General features: G+C 40.8%; 1 protein-coding gene across 1 annotated transcript; it reads left to right on the top strand.

The window, feature by feature from the left end:
- Nucleotides 1–798: 798 nt before the first annotated feature.
- Nucleotides 799–4206, top strand: sox7 (SRY-box transcription factor 7). Its single transcript, XM_034076480.1, has 2 exons — nucleotides 799–1266; nucleotides 2342–4206. Exons 1-2 carry the CDS (start codon nucleotides 1035–1037, stop codon nucleotides 3283–3285), a joined length of 1176 nt encoding a protein of 391 aa, XP_033932371.1. The 5' UTR covers nucleotides 799–1034; the 3' UTR covers nucleotides 3286–4206.
- Nucleotides 4207–18898: the final 14692 nt, after the last annotated feature.

The following is an 18898-nucleotide window of genomic DNA, read 5'->3' on the forward strand; positions in this document are numbered from 1 at the left end:
AGTGTGAGCTTCTACGTGGCTGCAGCCTAAGAGTATCCTGTCAACAGGAACTCATGGATTTGATATGAGCCATGGCCACAGAAGGAAACTGATTTGTTTGTTCACTGGTTTCATCTCCTCGCACCCACAGATTTGTTCAGAGATTCCACATTGATCTGCATCCAAACTATTAAAGAGAACTCAGTAGGCCTACAGTCATTTTAAAATAGTATAATATCGATCCTTAGGAGTTTCAAATATATTCAAAGATGCAGCACATTATAAAAACTTAAAAAGAAAAAGTGTTGTTTCCCTGGACCATGACACCCTTAATGCTTAGGAGTTCAGTGGAAATCTATAAACACTTGTATCCAGTGCAGTGTTCAAGTATTACTCGTTGAGCAAGACAGGTTAGATCAGGTTGCCAGGTGAGGGTAACCTTGTGGGAAGCAAAAAAAACAATGTTGCCAAATTCCTACAGCAACATGAAGTGTATGTAATAAGTAATTAGTTTTCTTTAATAGGTAACAATTATTTCAGTTGTTCCATTTTGACTCACCCTGGTCCTTTATGATGTGTGCCCAACATAATTGTATAAAATAAACCTGCACAGTGACTGAGTTCTCGCTCTCTGTCAGTGGAAAGTGTTGTTTTGTTGTGAGGCCAGTTTAAGTAGTAAATGGTGTTGAAATGCTGCTCTCTCTCTTTTCCCTTTTCACGGGGCTCAACTTGCAATCAAGGAGGAGCCGAGAGTCCTCGGGGGCTTCTCCTGGAACCTGCTCCTCAAATATAAAGCGCTCCCCCATCCACCAGGAAAGACTGAATCATAACTCACGAGGAGGAGCCGCAGCTGAGCATATCTCCACAAACCTGTCCTGACATCTGACTGTCGCCTGCAGCTCTAGTGATTCAGGCAGTGTTAAACACCGCTGGATTTTATAAAAGCAGTTTCTGTAGTTTTTTAATCAGCCTTTAGTCAACCTCCACAGAGAAGACAATTTATCAGAGAGACACAGTGAGAAGCGCATCCTAAGTTTGGACAGGAGAGTGCGCACATGGCAGCCCTCATCAGCGCGTACTCGTCGTGGCCGGAGTCCTTCGAGTGTCCTCCAGGAGACGGGAACGCGTCTGACGGACACGGCCCGCAAAGGACCCCCGCGGACAAGGCGCCGGAGCCGCGCATCAGACGGCCCATGAACGCGTTCATGGTCTGGGCCAAAGACGAGCGCAAGAGACTGGCGGTTCAAAACCCAGACCTGCACAATGCCGAGCTCAGCAAAATGTTGGGTGAGAAAAAGTTATTTAAAGTGTTGTTAATTAACAACTTTATTTGTTATGTGAGCAGTAATATTTGCATATAGCCTATTATTATTGTCAATAGTATTACTGCTTTTGTTTACGGTCCTCACACTTATAATTGGCCTCAGGCCTCAGAGGTTTTTCCTAAAGTTTTAGAGTTGTTTCCAACACAAAAATGATAAGTAGCCTACATTAGAATCTGAAAAAACAGACAGTTATCGGTAAATGTGTTTTAAAAAGAAAAGACAACAAAGCAACGTGTTTAATCTTAGTTGTCAGACCAAATTAATTAATTACGTAACTTCAGACATTATGAAGCGCGTTGCTCAAAGTGAATATCCCCGTTAATCCGTAACATTCGTTAAGACTATGGACTTAGTAAAGACAATATATGATTCTGCGTTGGATTTACGCTGGTATGGATTAGTATTTAGTGCCAAATTCAAAATCTGGCAAATCGGAGATCAGGTTAAAGCCAATTCCAGAACGGCAAAACATCTCAAATATGCTTTCATAAATAAGGGTAAAATAGGGACTTGTGTTTATCCTAAAAAAGGGCACTATTTCCCTTTTTATAAACAATTAATAACTTCAAGTAAAATAAGCTGATTATTAGCTTTTCAGTAGAAGTGAATATAGATGTTTTCTCTTTACTTTTACGAGTGAATGAAAAATGATTATAGCAATTATGAGTCTTCCTTTGAAAGTAAAGTAAAGTCTAATCTTATTATTAATTGAATGTCTGTTTTATAGTGCTATTGTACCTATGTTTAATGTTTACAATCTTGTTGCAATTCCACCATTATAAATAGGATTGTCGTATCTTTATTATCCAAAAAGGGAGTATACGTGTAAACATGTATTCAAACATACACACAAAACTTATTTATGGGTTTTTTACAATTTGTAGAAATTGTGCGTCTTAGAAAATGTATTCTGTAATGTATCATTGTGTTAGAACAGACTTTAAACAATTAACAGAAAAGTGCAACACTGAATTACAAACTCATTCAAGATTTGCAGTTCAAATAAATTAAATGAAATCTGTGTTTTCCTCTTGCAGGCAAGTCCTGGAAGGCCCTGACCCCCCCTGATAAGAGGCCCTATGTGGAGGAGGCAGAGAGGCTCCGGGTGCAGCACATGCAGGACTACCCCAACTACAAGTATCGGCCTCGCAGGAAGAAACAGCTGAAACGCATCTGCAAGCGGGTGGACCCCGGCTTCCTGCTGAGCGGACTGGCCCCAGATCAGAACGCCCTGCCCGAGCAGAGGGTCCTCTGTCACCCCCTGGACAAAGACGAGGGCAGCCTCAGGAGCGGCTTCTCCAGCCCCAGCCCGCTGCCCGGCGTCAGAAGCTTCAGAGACCCGGCCCCCTCCAGCAGTAGCTTTGACACCTACCCCTACGGCCTGCCCACCCCCCCTGAGATGTCCCCCTTAGATGCCATGGACCACGAGCATGTCCCTCCCTCTTATTATTCCACATCTGGTAGTTCCTCTTCCTCCTGCCCAGACGACCACCACCAGAGTCAGACACACATGGGCAGCCCGCCCCCGTACCACACTGACTATTCTCAGAGCCAGATCCACTGTGGGGGCGCACACATGGGTCACATCTCTCTCATGTCCCAAGGTGGTGGGGGACTGATCCCCATCCCCCCGCTGTCTTACTACAGTAGCTCATCTTTCCACCATATCCACCACGGGCTCCACCAGGGACACCTGGGTCAGCTGTCCCCCCCACCAGAGACCCAGGGTCACCTGGAGACTCTGGACCAGCTGAGCCAGGCCGAGCTCCTGGGTGAGGTGGACCGCGATGAGTTTGACCAGTACCTGAACTCCAATGGGCCCGGGTTCCCCCCCGAGCAGAGCCTGACTGTTACAGGACACATCCAGCTGACGTCTCCCAGTGCTGGTTCTGCCCCTCCCAGCAGCTCCACAGAATCCAGTCTCATTTCAGTTCTCGCAGACGCAACGGCGGCCTACTACAACAACTACGGCATCTCGTAAGCTCACATTACACATGGGGCTGATCAGAGACACTATGGGGTCTAAATGGGTGAAGACATTTGGGATGATGTTGCACTTGGGTGCCAGTCGGAGAACAGTTTTGGGGCTCTTATCTGTCATTTCAAATCTTGTATAAGCATCCATGACCATGAGCAACATCATCCCCCCATGATTCAAACCTAAAGTGATCACTGAGCAATATGATTGTCTGAAGCCGAGGAAAGAACAAAGAGCTATGAGAGGAATATGAAAAAAAGGGAGATGGACACCTCAGGGATGCAGACACAAAATACTATAGTATACCACCTCCAGTTGTCATGACATTTCTAAACCAGAAGAACAATCGTAAACACTTTTTGTCCACTTTTAAATGTCACCAGTTACTGTTTCCACTGCGGCATGTACAGACGCTCTTTAGTAGCTAATTTAAGTCCTTTGATGTATTGCATAAATGCTACTGTAATGCTATTATCTGCGCTTTCCATTCGAATGTTTGTATTATATGTTCTCCCTCTCATTAGTGTGGGAGTTTTACCTCACTAGTTGTAATTGATTGAGTTTTTAGTTGCCCATTTCTTATGCAATTTAACAGAATGGTGTATAATGAAGAAAAAAGGTGTTTATACTTCTTCCCAAGTACTTAATAATATATAATCATAACCTCTACGATGAAAAATAATAATGGTAACTATAAATGTATGCTGATTTAGGTTTGTGAAAGACAATAATTTAAAATAAAGTTCCAATTTTTATATTAACGGAGTTGCTGCTTGGAAATGTGTCCGCAGAAAACATACACCAAAATAAATATGTAGTATAATTTAAGGTATTGTTGGGAAGCAGATGAAGCAGATTTATCCTCATATATTTATCACGTAATTAAAAATGTCCTGAATTAAATAAATAAAAGTAAGAAAAGTATTTTGTTTGTAACTACATGATTTCACACACACGTGGAGGGGTGGTGGGTCGTATTAGTCCAGCTTGGACTTCAGGGTCACACGATTTCTTCTATTTTGGGCTCTATTTAGCCAAGCTGCAAGTGGCCCATTCTGACACCCACTCCCTTGGTTTCTCCACCCTCCATCACATCCTCCTTCTCTCCTTCTCTCCGTCTCCCCTCGCTTTCATTTTGTCCCGGTTCAGAGGATTAGTGTAAAACAGGCACAGCCGTCGCCACCCGCCTCCATCTCAACCATCCTTTGTTTTCCTGGAGTCTTATTCTGGGTGCCATTCTTAGGCACTCCGGACCCCACTTCTTCAACCCCACCCCCTCACCCTGCGTTCTATCTTGCTGATGCAGACCTTTGGTAATCTGTGCAGAATAAATAAAAAAATAAATCCCAGGGCTTCATTGACTGTTTTACACCCTGCTCATTTTTCTCTTCTTTTTTTTTGTTGTAACCCCCCTACTCCACCCCTCCCCTCATCCTCTCTGTTCTCTTGAATTTTTCTTCTTTTTTTTTGATAAAAGGAATTCAGGGGCTTTTGACAAATCCTGGAGTCTGGCTGGTCTTCCTGCATTTTTTTGGGAACGGTTGAGTCGTGCTTCTTGTAAAGAGGATGTGGCGGAGGAGCGGTGTTTCCTGACTGATAAGGGAAAAGCCTCTCTCCGTCAGGATGTTTGGGCCTGGCTGGGCCCTGCATTAAAGAGCCAGAGTGAGGGAAGGGAACCCGCTGTTCAGCAAGCGGGAGGAAACACTGCCGCGCTGATTAGCATCTCACTTACCCGTCTTTACTCACCCACCATATTTCAGGAGAGGCTTTGTCAACCTGGCCTGTTGTACACAGACAAACCACAAACATATCACCGTTTCTCAAATCAGAAAACAACACTTGTGTTAAACATATGTACCTAAAATACCTTCTTTATACCCACATTCAACTATGATTGTGTGCTTTTGACACACCTTGCTGACAATGTGATTAAACTGACCAGAATCACAACATTTATCAAGCACCAGTGTTTGTAGCCAGCCGATTTCATGCTCCTTTCTTTGGGGTTAGATCATTAGCCTCTGTGCCTGCAGGGGTCCAAACTCTGCAAAGGGTCCCCTTTGAAGTGCGACCATATTTTGGATGCATTACGCGTGGTGCCCCAGGCCTGCGGGGTGAGAAAGTAGGTCTTCGGTGCACCGTCGGCCCCAGAGTTGTTAGGGTCAGCTCAGGGTGCTGCTGCAGACTCCCCTGGTAAACACCTGCAGTGTCATAATAATCACATGCACCGCCTCAGGGTAGGACACTGTGACACGGACAAGGACTCAAGCATCATCATCATCACATTAGGCCAGACTGTGTCCACAAGAAAAGGGTACTTTAGCGTAAATTGTAACATAATGCATTTGTATTACTGTAGTATGGTGTTATGTGTTGATATTAGAGTAAGTGTTTAATGTCCCACATGTCTAAGAAAATCTTTACGGTCTCTACAGAAAATTAGATGAACTAAGAAAACAGTCCTTTTTCATCGAAGTGACATTTAGATAATCTTTTTCAGACAAAAACATTTTGTTCAAACATTTTTCTTTAGCTGATTCCTCAATTTTTTAAAAACAATTCCACTTTTGGCATTCAGAGAAATGTTTTCAAAGGACAGCAAACGCATCAAATTCAAATACATAGATACAATACAACTATAAGAAACCATAATTAATATGAATTTGATATTACATTTAAACTTTGTCCTGTTGTTTTCGTGATCAACGTTCTCATTAAGGTACCTCTGCAGTGATGAGTAATAAACATTTGGTGTCCAACACATTAAGATCACACTGATTTCCAACAAACTGACCACTTCAAATCTCCTGTGGATATTAACACTTTGATAAACCAAATCCCTTCTGTAAAAATTCCCAGAAGATCTCTGAAGGATTTTAATCAGAGGATTGACAATCCTGTGACTTTTAAGTTTTTCGGGACGTGAGGGCAAAACACTCAACTTGTCAGCCTCGATTCTTTCGTCCCAAGAAGTTGACTCATCGTCGTCGTAACCTTTTGTCAGAAGCTTTTGCAGAAAAACTAAGACAGCCATCGCTGCAGTTTCAGCTGCAATAAATCAACAAGAAAGAAAAGAGAAAAAAAGGTGTCAACAAAAACTGCCATGACATTGTTGTGAACCGCATGAAATGTACACTTTATACACACCCCGATGCAGGTGTTGTGTGTAACGCCCCCTCTTCTGTGTGTGCATCTCTTTAATTTGACTATTTCAATGTTTCACACATTTGCAGAATAACAAGATTTACTATATTTGTGAATATAAGGATATGGGCTGAACAAACACGAGCTTGTTATTTCTCTCTGATTGCTGACTGGCTCACTTCCAGTCTCAGGTCAAGCCTGTGGAATGAGTCCGTCAGGTAGTCTGTTATGTTTCCTATTTCCTCCTCTGCCGTCATGTCACTTCCCTGGGCAAACAAACAACTTGGCGGTCTAACTCAACACCAACTGTCAAGGTAACAGCGTCAGGCTCGGTGCAGAGGTTTGCACAGCTGTGTAAAGTATTATCCATCTGCTGGGGCCGAGGTGAGCAGTGATCACTTTAAATATCATCCTCCGGAGGCACGAGGAGGCCGACTGTCTGGTTGGTCCAGCATCTATTGTGTAGCTGGCGAGGGAGCGTCCAATCACATCATATTTTAGGTCAAGCATTATGTGCTAAATGACGTTATTTGCGTATTTACTATAGGTCAAGAGGAAGGGACTGATTTGAAGTACGTGAATAAGGCTTATCAAATCTTGAGACTGGGATGCCCTCCTGTTAATCCCCGAGCCTGTTTTTCAGGTCTCAGGCTCGAAAATGACATTCCCAGAACAAATGACCATATCTTCCCTTCTAAAAGGGTTAAATTAATAATCTTTTTTCTCAAAGCAAGGTTACACCTGTGAGTTGGATGTAGAAGTGTCAGAATCAATATAGATGTTTTCATTTTAAAGTAAATTAAGATTGAACATAGTAAAACAAAATGTAAATTATTATGTCCGTCCAAAAAAAAAGAATACTTATAGTGAAAACCACCCTTGAATGATGGGATGGTAGACTAAAAGCTTTAGGAATCCAAACTACAACATATAAGAAGTACCCTGTATCAAGATTGATGCAAAACAAGTGAAATTTGACCTTTTAAGAGAGATTTAGCAACAAAAAAACACTTCCTCGTTGCTCGATTTTGCTGATTGACATCTCTTTCTAACCGTCAGAGCCAATGGAATCGAGGGGAACTCCCACATACTCCTTATTTGGTAATGTGTGTGTGTGAGACTGACGCATAGCCAAAACCGGAAGCTGCGATAACTCTGGTAGCTACCATTAGCAACTAACTTTTACTCTCCGATTTTTACATAAAAATGGAATTATGGATGATAAATAAAAAAAAATATTCCACTGAAACATTATCAACCTATGGATTAACCGATTCAGCCGCGTTTTTTCTCGTTTTAATGGCATTGAACAAGTCTTTTGATCAGATTGACAGCTAAGGTGAGACGATCTCCCGTAAAAGGTACGTGTTGTGATGTCTGTGTTTGCTTCCCCTGTCGCGAGTTCGGATCACTCAGTGATGATACTATACCTAAATAATCTGTGGAACCTCAGCTTTAATCGGATATCTTGTATTTGCAGCTACGATAAGTAATAAGGGTATCTTTTATCTTGAGTTCTGTGCTAAAGTGCGTTAGCATTTTTCGCTCAGGGGTCATTTAGATGCTTCTTATGAGACTTGTGTTTTGTTTTGGTAAAAATGGTTTGTATCGTCAGTTAGCTGAGATTATTCCCGTTATTCTGGTGTAACACATTAAAGGTGGGGTAGGTAAGTTTCAGAAACCGGCTCGAGATACACTTTTTGTTATATTCCATGGAATGCTCTTAACATCCCGATAGCAATGAATATCAAAGTGCTTTGACAAAAAATCCATACAAAAATTTCATCTGTAGAAGCCGTAATACTGTAAAAAGTGCAACTAATCCGTTTCGCCGGCCCGGCAAAATGGATTGGATGGCCTACCTGCCTGTCAGCCTTCCATCGGGGCACACATTTATCTCGTGCCCTCATTGGTCATGTGCGCGTTCGTGTGTGTTGGAGGAGGGGCTCTATAAGGAAGTGGCAGATTTTCTCCGGTTGTGTATTTTCAAATTCTAGCGATCTCGAGCCGGTTTCTCAAACTTACCTACCCCACCTTTAATAGGTTCTTAAATATTAAGATCCCCTGAGACACAGTGTCGTGAAAAAAAAGAAGTACCCGCCGAGGGGGACCTTGGGGCTTAAGTAACATTTCTTCATCAGAATCAGAACCAGGTTTATTACCAGGTAGGTTGACACATACGAGGAATTTGACTTGGTGTTGTGGTGCATAAAGGTAAAACTAAAATGTAAAACACAGACAGAAAACTATTTTAAGAAAACTATAATAATGTAAAAAAATAATAAAAAGTATAGTCAAATATAGCAGTATTTACTTTGAAATAGAATGGAATAAAATATGTGCAGTAATAATAAAATAAACAGATATTGTGTATTGTGTGCATTAATGTAATGCATAGATGTGGCTGAAGTAAAGTGTCAGTGGGGGGGCCGGGCCATGCAGCAACAATACAAAATAACTCAAACACACCATGATACAACAACTATACAGTAGAAGGCTTAGAGGGCTATCTTTAACCTGTTAAACCTAACACTTGCATGCAGCTGCAAAAATCACAAAAGTCATTTGCAAATAGATGAGGCAAAGTTATTTACTAAGTGATTCTGCAGGGAAAATCCTGTCTTTCCTGTCAAGCCCTACAGATACAGAACAACAAACTCATTATAGCATCCTAATCACAGTAAACGCAGTGAACTTTACACCAAATGAAACTACTCTGTGCGACGGATAAAGACACACTTACAACAGAAAACACTAAATGTTGTCGGAGTGCATTTCCAGCTGGAGTGTGTTACAGCAGCATAATAACCTGTTTACAATTTGTACTTGGCCCTAAATCTGGCCAAAGGAGGAAAAGGAGGAGGGAGAACACACACACACACACACACACACACACACACACACACACACACACACACACACACACACACACACACACACACACACACACACACACACACACACACACACACACACACACACACACACACACACACACACACACACACACACACACACACACACACACACACACACACACACACACACACACACACACGTCTCACAGCAAGGGATTATGGGTGCAGCTATTCTTCATCTCATTGTGGCTCAACAACAGGCAGCGTGCGGGGTGGCAGGCAGGCGTGTACGTTTGCCGGACGAAGAATGGACCAGACTCGTCGAGGGACAGGTGCCATGTGGCAGAGGATGTGCGGGGACACAGATGGGGACCCCTGGAAAACTTGGGGGACTGCACACAGTAGTGCACAGCAGCCAAGGGCCTCCCACCCGTACCTGTGCTGTGAATGCTGCAGCTGAACGGGATCCGGCACCTGTTCTAAGCAGATACAGGCGCCCGGCAACCGCGTATAGGGAGGCCAGCACATGGCTGCCAACCCAGGGAAGGAGAAGGCTAGATTTCCATTTACCCATAAGCACGGCCTGATTACCAAAATCGGCACAGGCGTAAAGCTTCTGCTGCAGGATGTACAAAAAAAAAAGGATTGAGAAATGTCTTCCAAAACTATGTGCATTTCAGCAAACTCCCCACTTTATTAAGAGCTTGTGTGTTCAGATATTTAACTGCATTCCAACAGCACTGACAAGTTCAGATGTATAAACACTTTTAAATGACATGTATTATTATTAAAAAAAGGTGATGAGAAATTGCAGTGCATGTCCTATTTGTACTGCCCTGGCCCGCATTGGTCCCTCTCCTTCTCTCTCTGATAGAGGTCTACTGTCTGTGTGCTGCAGCGCTATCTGGCTTGTTTTGGACTGCTGCAGATTCTCCCAGGGGGGGTGTAACTCTTCACCTCAATGTGGAGGAGGATGTTCCTATTGTGCTTCCTAATTGCAATGTGGTTGTTCCATTTAAGAGATAGAACATCCTTATCTGTTCCGCGTGTGATGCCGTATTGTGGGAATAACTGGGAGAGGCATTGCATATTTCTGATTCATAAATTGAGATATTTATAACATTGTGTGCAGTGTTTTCATTTTCGGACAACTTTCTTCTGTCTAGATTGGCATCAGATATACACTAAATCTGTTGAGTATATTGCTAATTCCTGCTTACTTTGGTAATCTTTTTAAATGATGTGAAAAGCATGAGCTAAGGCTGTGTCCTGACATTAAATTACAAGGGCAAAGGGATGTCTTTGATCTGAAGTCACTCCCCATCTTTTCCATTTTAGTGCGTCTACATACTGAAATCGCGGCTCTGGCCCCGGTGTCCTGCACCAACAGAGTTTACTCAGCGTGCATCCTGAAATGCAGATGCACTAATGATTTAGATGAGTGATGTTATAAGTTCAGCGGTGTGAGAGAGCCCCTTTTAACAGCTACTGTGGAGGATAGACAAAGCAAACAGCCAAGTGGCCTGATGACAGCTTGAGAGAAACAAGGAGTGTAATTAAGTTTCATATATTTCAACAAATATCATTCATAAAATTAGAGTGGATACCATTTATTTATAAAGGTAGAATTGAGTGTAACAACATTTTCTACAGGAAAAAAATTGCTTTGTAGCTGGCATAAGCACATAATAATTAACCTATCTTCATCGTTAACAAAAATGTGGACTTGATGTCATTGTTGCTGATTTATTTATGGTTTTGGTAAACACAAAAAGAGGGTTTCATATGTCCTTGCTTTGGCTACTTCTTACACATATAAAGTATATATCTGGGTTAGATATAGCTATACATTTAAAATGCAAATTGATTAACATTTTTGATTTAAATTCTAAATTAAATCATGAACTGAAAAGCTCTCAAAAAACAGCTTTCTAACATATTTGAAAATGTTAAAGGTGACACATTTAAACACGATTTCATGTTTACCTCATGTGGATCTGATTTCAGGACACACACTGTGCATTTGCTCTCTGTATTTCTTATTTCAGTGGATTCTTTTCTTAGCATTATAATTTGAAGGTTGGAAATTACCACAAAACCTTAAGCGATAAGGTTTTTTTCGAAGCAAACATTTGGTGTTTCCAGCTTCTTAAATGTGAGAAAGAAAGAAATGTGCTGCTTGAAACACTGAATATCTTTGGGTGTTGGACTGTAAGTCAGACAATAAAAGCATTTGAATCAACTTGTTATTTATTCGTTTTTATCGGACCTGAAAGAGGTAAGAGCCACACGAAGACATCCTGCCCACATCTCTGGAATTACAACTGAAGTCTCTGTCGACCAGGTGCCAGAAAACATGTGTAAGTGTAAGAGTCATGGAAGATGTCTGATCGGTGATGCAAGTTCCTACATACTGGAACAACAAACCCCATTACAGCTGCTTATTCAGAGATAAAGTACGTCAGGCATGACTCAAAGCATTTCCGCTGCCTTGATGTGTGCTGTTTACACTCAGAAGTTCTGCTGAAGAGCTCTCCTGACTGACCTTGACAACAGGTCACTTTGGCATCATTTCCACGCTCACTCCCATTCCTCCGACCTTTACGTTAGGGATGTAATATTCGGGATGTTGTTGATGTCTGAGCTTGGAGGAATCCCTTCCTGCTGGATGCTCAGCCTAGCTTCCTTAAAGACTCAACATCAAAAATGAGACACATGGAAATGACACATTCAGTTGTCCCCAGAGCTCAATAATATGTTGACAGCTTCAAAACAGGATATGAGCGGTAGAGGTCTATGTTTATTACAGATGGCGGAATACTTAAGAGCAGAGATAGCTGAATAAAGCAGCTACAGTCACGTATCCACTGACCTATAGTGGGCACAAAGCCTGAATTCACTGACCATTGGTCTCCACTTAGAGTGTGAGCACTAATTATTTTCAAAACAGAGGCTACCATTTAATACAACACTTACCTTCAAAAGTCATAGTTTATATTACCTACAAATCTGTCGTTTTTTCTGATGTTTTGGACATACTAATGTATTTTTTGCATATTTTGGACGTACTATACTATGTCTGTTTTTCTGATATTTTTCTAATTTCGAGTGAATTAGGCTTATTTTACAAACATATCAAATAATAGCATTATATTCTACAGTTATTTCACGTTTAAGCTCCCTGGCACTTGAAATGCTCCATATATAAAAACAGCAGCATGTAGGGTAAATAAATGTATTATTGGGCTTTTTCGGATATCACAACCTTTGAAGCACACTGTGCAAGACCTGACCCTTTAGTTTTCTAAATGTTGCTTTTGCAAAATGTTTAGTCTGCACTTTCACAGTGCTGATTCCCCAATGTGTTTGGAACTAAGGATCGACAAAACCCCATTAATTACAATAGCCCATGACCTTATTGGCCAACTTATGTTACCTCTAAACCGACCAATTTCTGCTTAGTAGTGGGATAATAATTCTACAGAGAAGAGCAGGGCTACAGACAATTACATATAAGCATATGATATAGCTTTCAGATTATCCTACAACCATCTGGAATGTGAACATTTAAAGGGGACATATCATGCTATATTTCAACAATATATTGTAGGGCCATACCTATATAAAGTAGATAAATATAGTTTTTTTTTCAAAATACCAAAAAGATCCTGCATTTTAGCCATGCCTCATTTCGCTCTATTTGCTCTTTCCAGCACTGTATTTGCAGGGGGCTGATTCTGTGAGCTGCAGCTGACCACGCCCCCCTGCAGGAGAGGGGAGCGTGCTTTGACATCAGCTGCTGGGCTGTCAGAAGAGGGGGAGAAAAAGAGATCTCCCTCCTCCGTGTTTTATTCTTATAGAAGTAAGAAGAGAAGTAATGGGGCAGAAACCCTCCTTTTTACGCAGCGGTCCAGACATAGACATCAAACGGCGACACATATTCAGTTGCCAGTTACTTTTGGCATTAGGGCAGGGATATCTAGATACTTTCCAAGGTTTGACATAATTAATTGTGCTACTTTTAAAGTAAAGCAATGATGTTTTCAAATCTGTAATCAAAAAGCTCCTCAAAAACGCTATTGAAGCAGTTCCTGCCGTTGCTACGTTAGTTCAAAGACTATTTTTCTTAGCGGATGCATGTCAATTTAAGGGTCATTCCAGAATTGGAGGACAATTTAGACACCAACATTTATGAAAAATGAACCTTTTATTTTATAATTTTTTTTTATGTATTTAGGAAAAACAGATAATAAACCATCAAAAAAAGTGATTTGCCCAGCTAGGCATCAAATTCATATTTTCCAATGAAGAATTACTCCTGTTACTCTAATTATAGAACAGGGTTGAAAGTAACAGGGTTGAACATCAATGCTAATTTGAGCTTTAACCTCAGGAATTATTGCTAGATGTAGCATGTAATGCTACTTTCAAGGCAAGGACACACTTGGATATCTAATGCAAGAAAGATAACTTTTAATTAATAATTAATATGCTTTATTCTGATAATATCAGTAACAGGGTTGAGTGGGTCAGAGTGCCACACTCTTTTAAGACTGAAAAGATTGTAAAAATATGAAAAATAAAAGAGAGGACTTAGTTTTGGTCTACCCATGGGACTAGCACATGGCTTGCTGATGTCACTTCCACTGTGTCATCTGATTTACAGTTTGTTCACTTCCTGTGCCAATCTAAAAAGGTTTGGGTAGGGTTGAACGCATGTTGAGGGACACACCTTCTGTGCAAAATTACTGTTATCTAAAATATGTTTATGATTTAACAAATTGATTTGACCATTACAAGAGACATATATCAATAGAATAATACCAAAAAAGTAAATAAAATCCCTATTTTAAATGTTATATTTGACATGCAAGTTGGTCACCAAGAAGCGGGGACAAGAGAAAAATGCCATTTTAGGGGATGTTCGAGAGCTATTTGATCATTTAAATAATATTTTGAAACCACTTTTTCTACAACTTTATATACATTTTGTCTCAATACAAGTATGTTTAACACAACAAGTGCATGTTTTAGCATTTTAGGCATGGATTATTAGATTTTTTACATGGGGGACATGAAATGTCCTCCAATTCTGGAATGACCCTTAAATCAATACAACTATTTTTTAAATCAATACAACTATTTTCTAAATCCATAAAAGCATTTCAATTAATATTGGGAGTCATATCGTTACTTTGTTGAGAATGTGGCCATGTAATAAGCGGGATAATGTGCAGCGACTTGGTCATTATGGGGAAAATAACACCTTGCCGATCTAGATCCCTCCGCTTCGCGTCGGACTCCTGATCAGCCTGTCGGTGTTCTTTTCCCCATCATGACCTCGTCGCTGCACATTGTCAGTTTTACTTGCGATTGAGAAACGGCCACTATCAGATCTGTTACAGCCCCCTTTTTTTTAGAGATTTGGGTACAGAGGAAAAGAGAGAGGGTTGTATTCTCTGACACTTAGTGAGTTCCCTGACACACCGGGGACATATATTCATGTATAAAAGACGTACAAGAGTGCATTTTGCATGATAGGTCCCCTTTAAGAGAACAACTATTTCTTCTTTAATTCAATAAACCAATCATATTTATAATTGATTTACTTAATTATATTTATTTTATCTAATCTTTGAATGATTCAACTTTTAGTTTTCTCCTTATTTGAAAGCAAAGTGAAGATAAAAATAAAAAGGGGAACAGGACAGAGGTCAGACCCAAACCCAAGCCCGGGGCGAACTTCTCAAACCCAGTTCATGATAATATGTATAATCATTGTTTAGGATTGGCTGCAAGCAGATTGCTATCATACTCGTAGCTACAGCTGTATACTGATTAAGAAAGCTTACACTATTTATTTAGTTCAGGAAGTTAGTTTGGCTTGTCCCCTATGGGCAACATTTGAGAGAAATGTTAGGATTCTTCCACTAACTTGATGCCGTGAGTTAGCATCTAGTGGCTATGAGAGAAGCTGCAGCTAGTAATGGTGAAATAATTATCATCTGGTAACACATTCTTGTCATTAAGTGCAGAAAAGAGTAGATATACAGAATTAAAAAAGAGCTTTACTACTATATCTGTATTGCATAACAATTAGGTTGGTTAACTACCTGGTTTGATGAAGAAGAGGACGTTTGAGTACTTTTAGCTTTCAATAATAGGATTGTCAACTCTCATGTCTTATGAAGGCAGGTTGTAACACGCGCGCACGCACACGCACACACGCGCACACACACACACACACACACACACACACACACACACACACACACACACACACACACACACACACGCAAATAATGTTCTGCTTACTTAAAACAAACCTAAAGAGTTCTGCTGCTCAGATAAAACAAGTCAAACATGTATGAATATTGGAGGACACTTGAGTTGGTGTTCTCCAGAGGTTTCCTGTAAGGATAATAGGATTGGCCCAGAGTGTGAGCCTGCTACTGTATGATTGTGTAAGTGTGTGGGCAAGGCTTCTCCTCTGTGTTATTTTTACATTACCTCCCTTCAATCCTCACCCTCACCTGGCTGTGACATGTAAAGGTTAGAGTGTTAACAGAGATAACGTCTGTCTGTGAACTCATTAACATGAGATTTGCACAGGTTCTTAAATGTTTAGAATAAACTCTACAGCCTAAACAAATCATTTTGTTCCTTGTGGTGTGCCTTAATGTACTTCTCGTCCTCAACAGGCTGACAGTTGATCTATTCAGGGCGTTTCTTCAGGATAGATTAACAACGGATGGAGGGACGTTGCACATTGGTTTTCTAATGAGTATTTCAAAACCATGCTCAGGATAGGCAACTGCAGTCAACACAAACATACCTAACCACGATCAATACGAAATACACTTGATGTAATCCTAGAACTGTGTTCTTTGTACTTCTTTCTGCTGTAACAATCAAAGTTGCTAATATTTTTTGTGTACTTGTACGTCATAACTTAAACAAATAATGTATAGATTTGTATCTTTTGATGTGTAGTTTTGTTGTTGTTTGCTTTTAATAAATGTATTTACAGAATAAAATGGTATATGTTTATACCGATAAGTACAATGAGAGAAACCTAGCAACTTCCATATTGATGATATAATAATAGTGCAAATAACAGCATGAAAACACAATACATAAAACACATATTTTTACATCACATCTTCTATTTTTTTGACCACCAACTATACCATTAAAGTGACTTGCATTTGGGTTGAAAGGTCCATGTTAGGACTTCCTGGGCGCAGAACTTTTGCAGGACTGTAACTAACATTGAAGGCGTCCTTCTTTAGCAGGGGGGGGGGGGGGGGGGGGTCCCTTTGTGATCCCTCCAAAACTGTATTGGCATGGTGGAGGCTGGACAGCTGACTTGAAACACCTGTTTATCATGTTCAATTAATTTAATGCGGACTACAGGTTCTCATTTACTCTGAGAGCATGTTTGGTGTAAGTTGTAGATTTAATTAATGACGTGGGGAAAGTCTTTAAAAGGGAAAGAATTCCAGAATTCAGACATTTGATAACAAAATGTATCATGATGACTCGTGCTGCCAAGTCTTTCACTTGACTTGAAGGAGTGCGGGGAGGTGTCTTCCTTGCACAGGAAAGCCTGCAGTAAGAGGACAAAACCGTGTTCTCAGCATTTACCATCATGACTCAGCGGGGGGGGGGGGGGGGGGGGGGTCTTTCTGCTATTTTCTTCCCATGAGTCAGGACACATAAATCTGCCCTCCTCGAGTCAGCTCCACCCCGCCATGACACATCAAGCTCCTTAAGACTGAAGACAGATGGCAGCACGGGGGCAGCCCCCCGCTGAGCGTGTGATTGTGTAGGCTTTGTGGGAGTGGGTGCTCCTGTGATGAAGCACTTCTTGAAACTCCCGGCATCACAGGGAGGGATCGGCATGCCGTCTGCGAGCCTCAGATAAGGGTAACCTCTCGTGTGCTCTGGGGAAGTTGCTTTGTCCTTGAGAAGATCTAGCTGACCCGAGCAATATTTAAATGAGGAAAGTAAAGTTTAACAAAATGACAGACTGTGTTTCACATGTAACACATGCAGGTGAAACACTATGATTACATGAATGGAGACTGCCAATCAGGCGGCTAGGAGGATGTAGGCCCATCAGCCGGGGGAGTGCCTCTGCTGACATGGAAAATAAATGGATAATTGAAATGCTGCCATATTTCCCCATTCATCTGGCTTTGACCCTTTGGACCACTCTTTGTTAAGTATTTGTTGATTTCATGACAAGAAGCAACAATAAGGAAGGGTGTGAAATGGGACGAGGGATATTCTGGCTGTAAATCACTGCTAAAAACAGAAGGCTCTGTCGTAGTTCAGGAAAATGTAACAGAAAACAAGATGACAGGTTTAAATAAGTGAAACTGAGTGTAAGAAGACATTAGCCAACTGACTCTTTAAATTCTTTAAAATAAATAGCAAAAGGTAATGTTGCTTTAAACAGTGTCCATTTTGTTTAATACAAGAATAACAATTAAAATGTATAAAGCGCAAAACATTGAATAATTAAATAAAACCATCCAGTGCATGACACATATCATTTCAAACGATAAAAGCTCAATTTAAAGTCAAGAGCTGTATTTTCTTCATTCTCACTATAAACATATTGTGCATGTTCTATTTGATCAGGTATAACGTATAAACAAGTAGAATCATGTCTTTGTGTTTTTTTAAGATAAAACCCATGAGAAATAGCAGCCATATAATGAATGGTTAAAGAGGGACCATTATGCCTGGTCATATATCGTCAATGAGATTTCAAATGCTTTCTTAAAGCGTGTTTAACTCCCTTTACGCAATGGTGAAGTCCGAGTCATGTGTCCAAAGCCTCAGCAGATTTCAGTCCAATCTCAGAGTGATTAGCAGGGCTTTTCGTTCTATCCTTAGCCTCCCATGTACGTGATTAGCGGGTAGGCCCGCTTCTGGAAGGAGGCTTTTGAACTTGTCTCTCGCTTCTCTGCTCGCGAAAGCTTTTGTTGTTTCTTTGGGAGTTTACTTCTTTCCTGCTGTGGATTTTGGACTATTTATTTTAAATGTTGGATTTTTAGAGATGTGGATCATGTGAGTATACATACCTTTGTACTGTGCATGTAATATGGAATCCTGTCTCTTGTGGACTCATTTAAATAACATCTGCAACATAACTAAAACAAGGAGACTGGGAACTGCACTTTGGAAAATCAAATGTAGGATTTTAGTCACGTTAGTCAGTATTTTGTTTGTGTGATTTACATAAAGAATGAATGCAAACATCTAGGGTGAACTAGATAAACTCAGGCTGGCCTGAAAAACTATTATTCTAGAGATTCAAAGGCCACATATGTTTACTGGTCATGGTCAGTATTTCTTGCATCTGTAATTTGCTGGGTAGCAGCTACTTTAAAAATGTATAACTGGCATGTTTCGGAAATAACTACATTCTGCAATGTTTGCAAACTACAGTAGCCAATACTACCTTACATATTGGTCAGTTATCTTTACAAACAAAATAATATATTTAAGCAATAGCTCACCACAGGCCGTGGTATATGCTCATTATATCACAGCTAAGGGGCGTGGTTCGGCCCGACGCGAAGCAGGCAGGCAGTTTGCTT

The sequence above is a fragment of the Pseudochaenichthys georgianus genome, chromosome 24, assembly GCF_902827115.2.
Source record: "Pseudochaenichthys georgianus chromosome 24, fPseGeo1.2, whole genome shotgun sequence".
In the NCBI taxonomy this organism is placed as follows: domain Eukaryota; kingdom Metazoa; phylum Chordata; class Actinopteri; order Perciformes; family Channichthyidae; genus Pseudochaenichthys; species Pseudochaenichthys georgianus.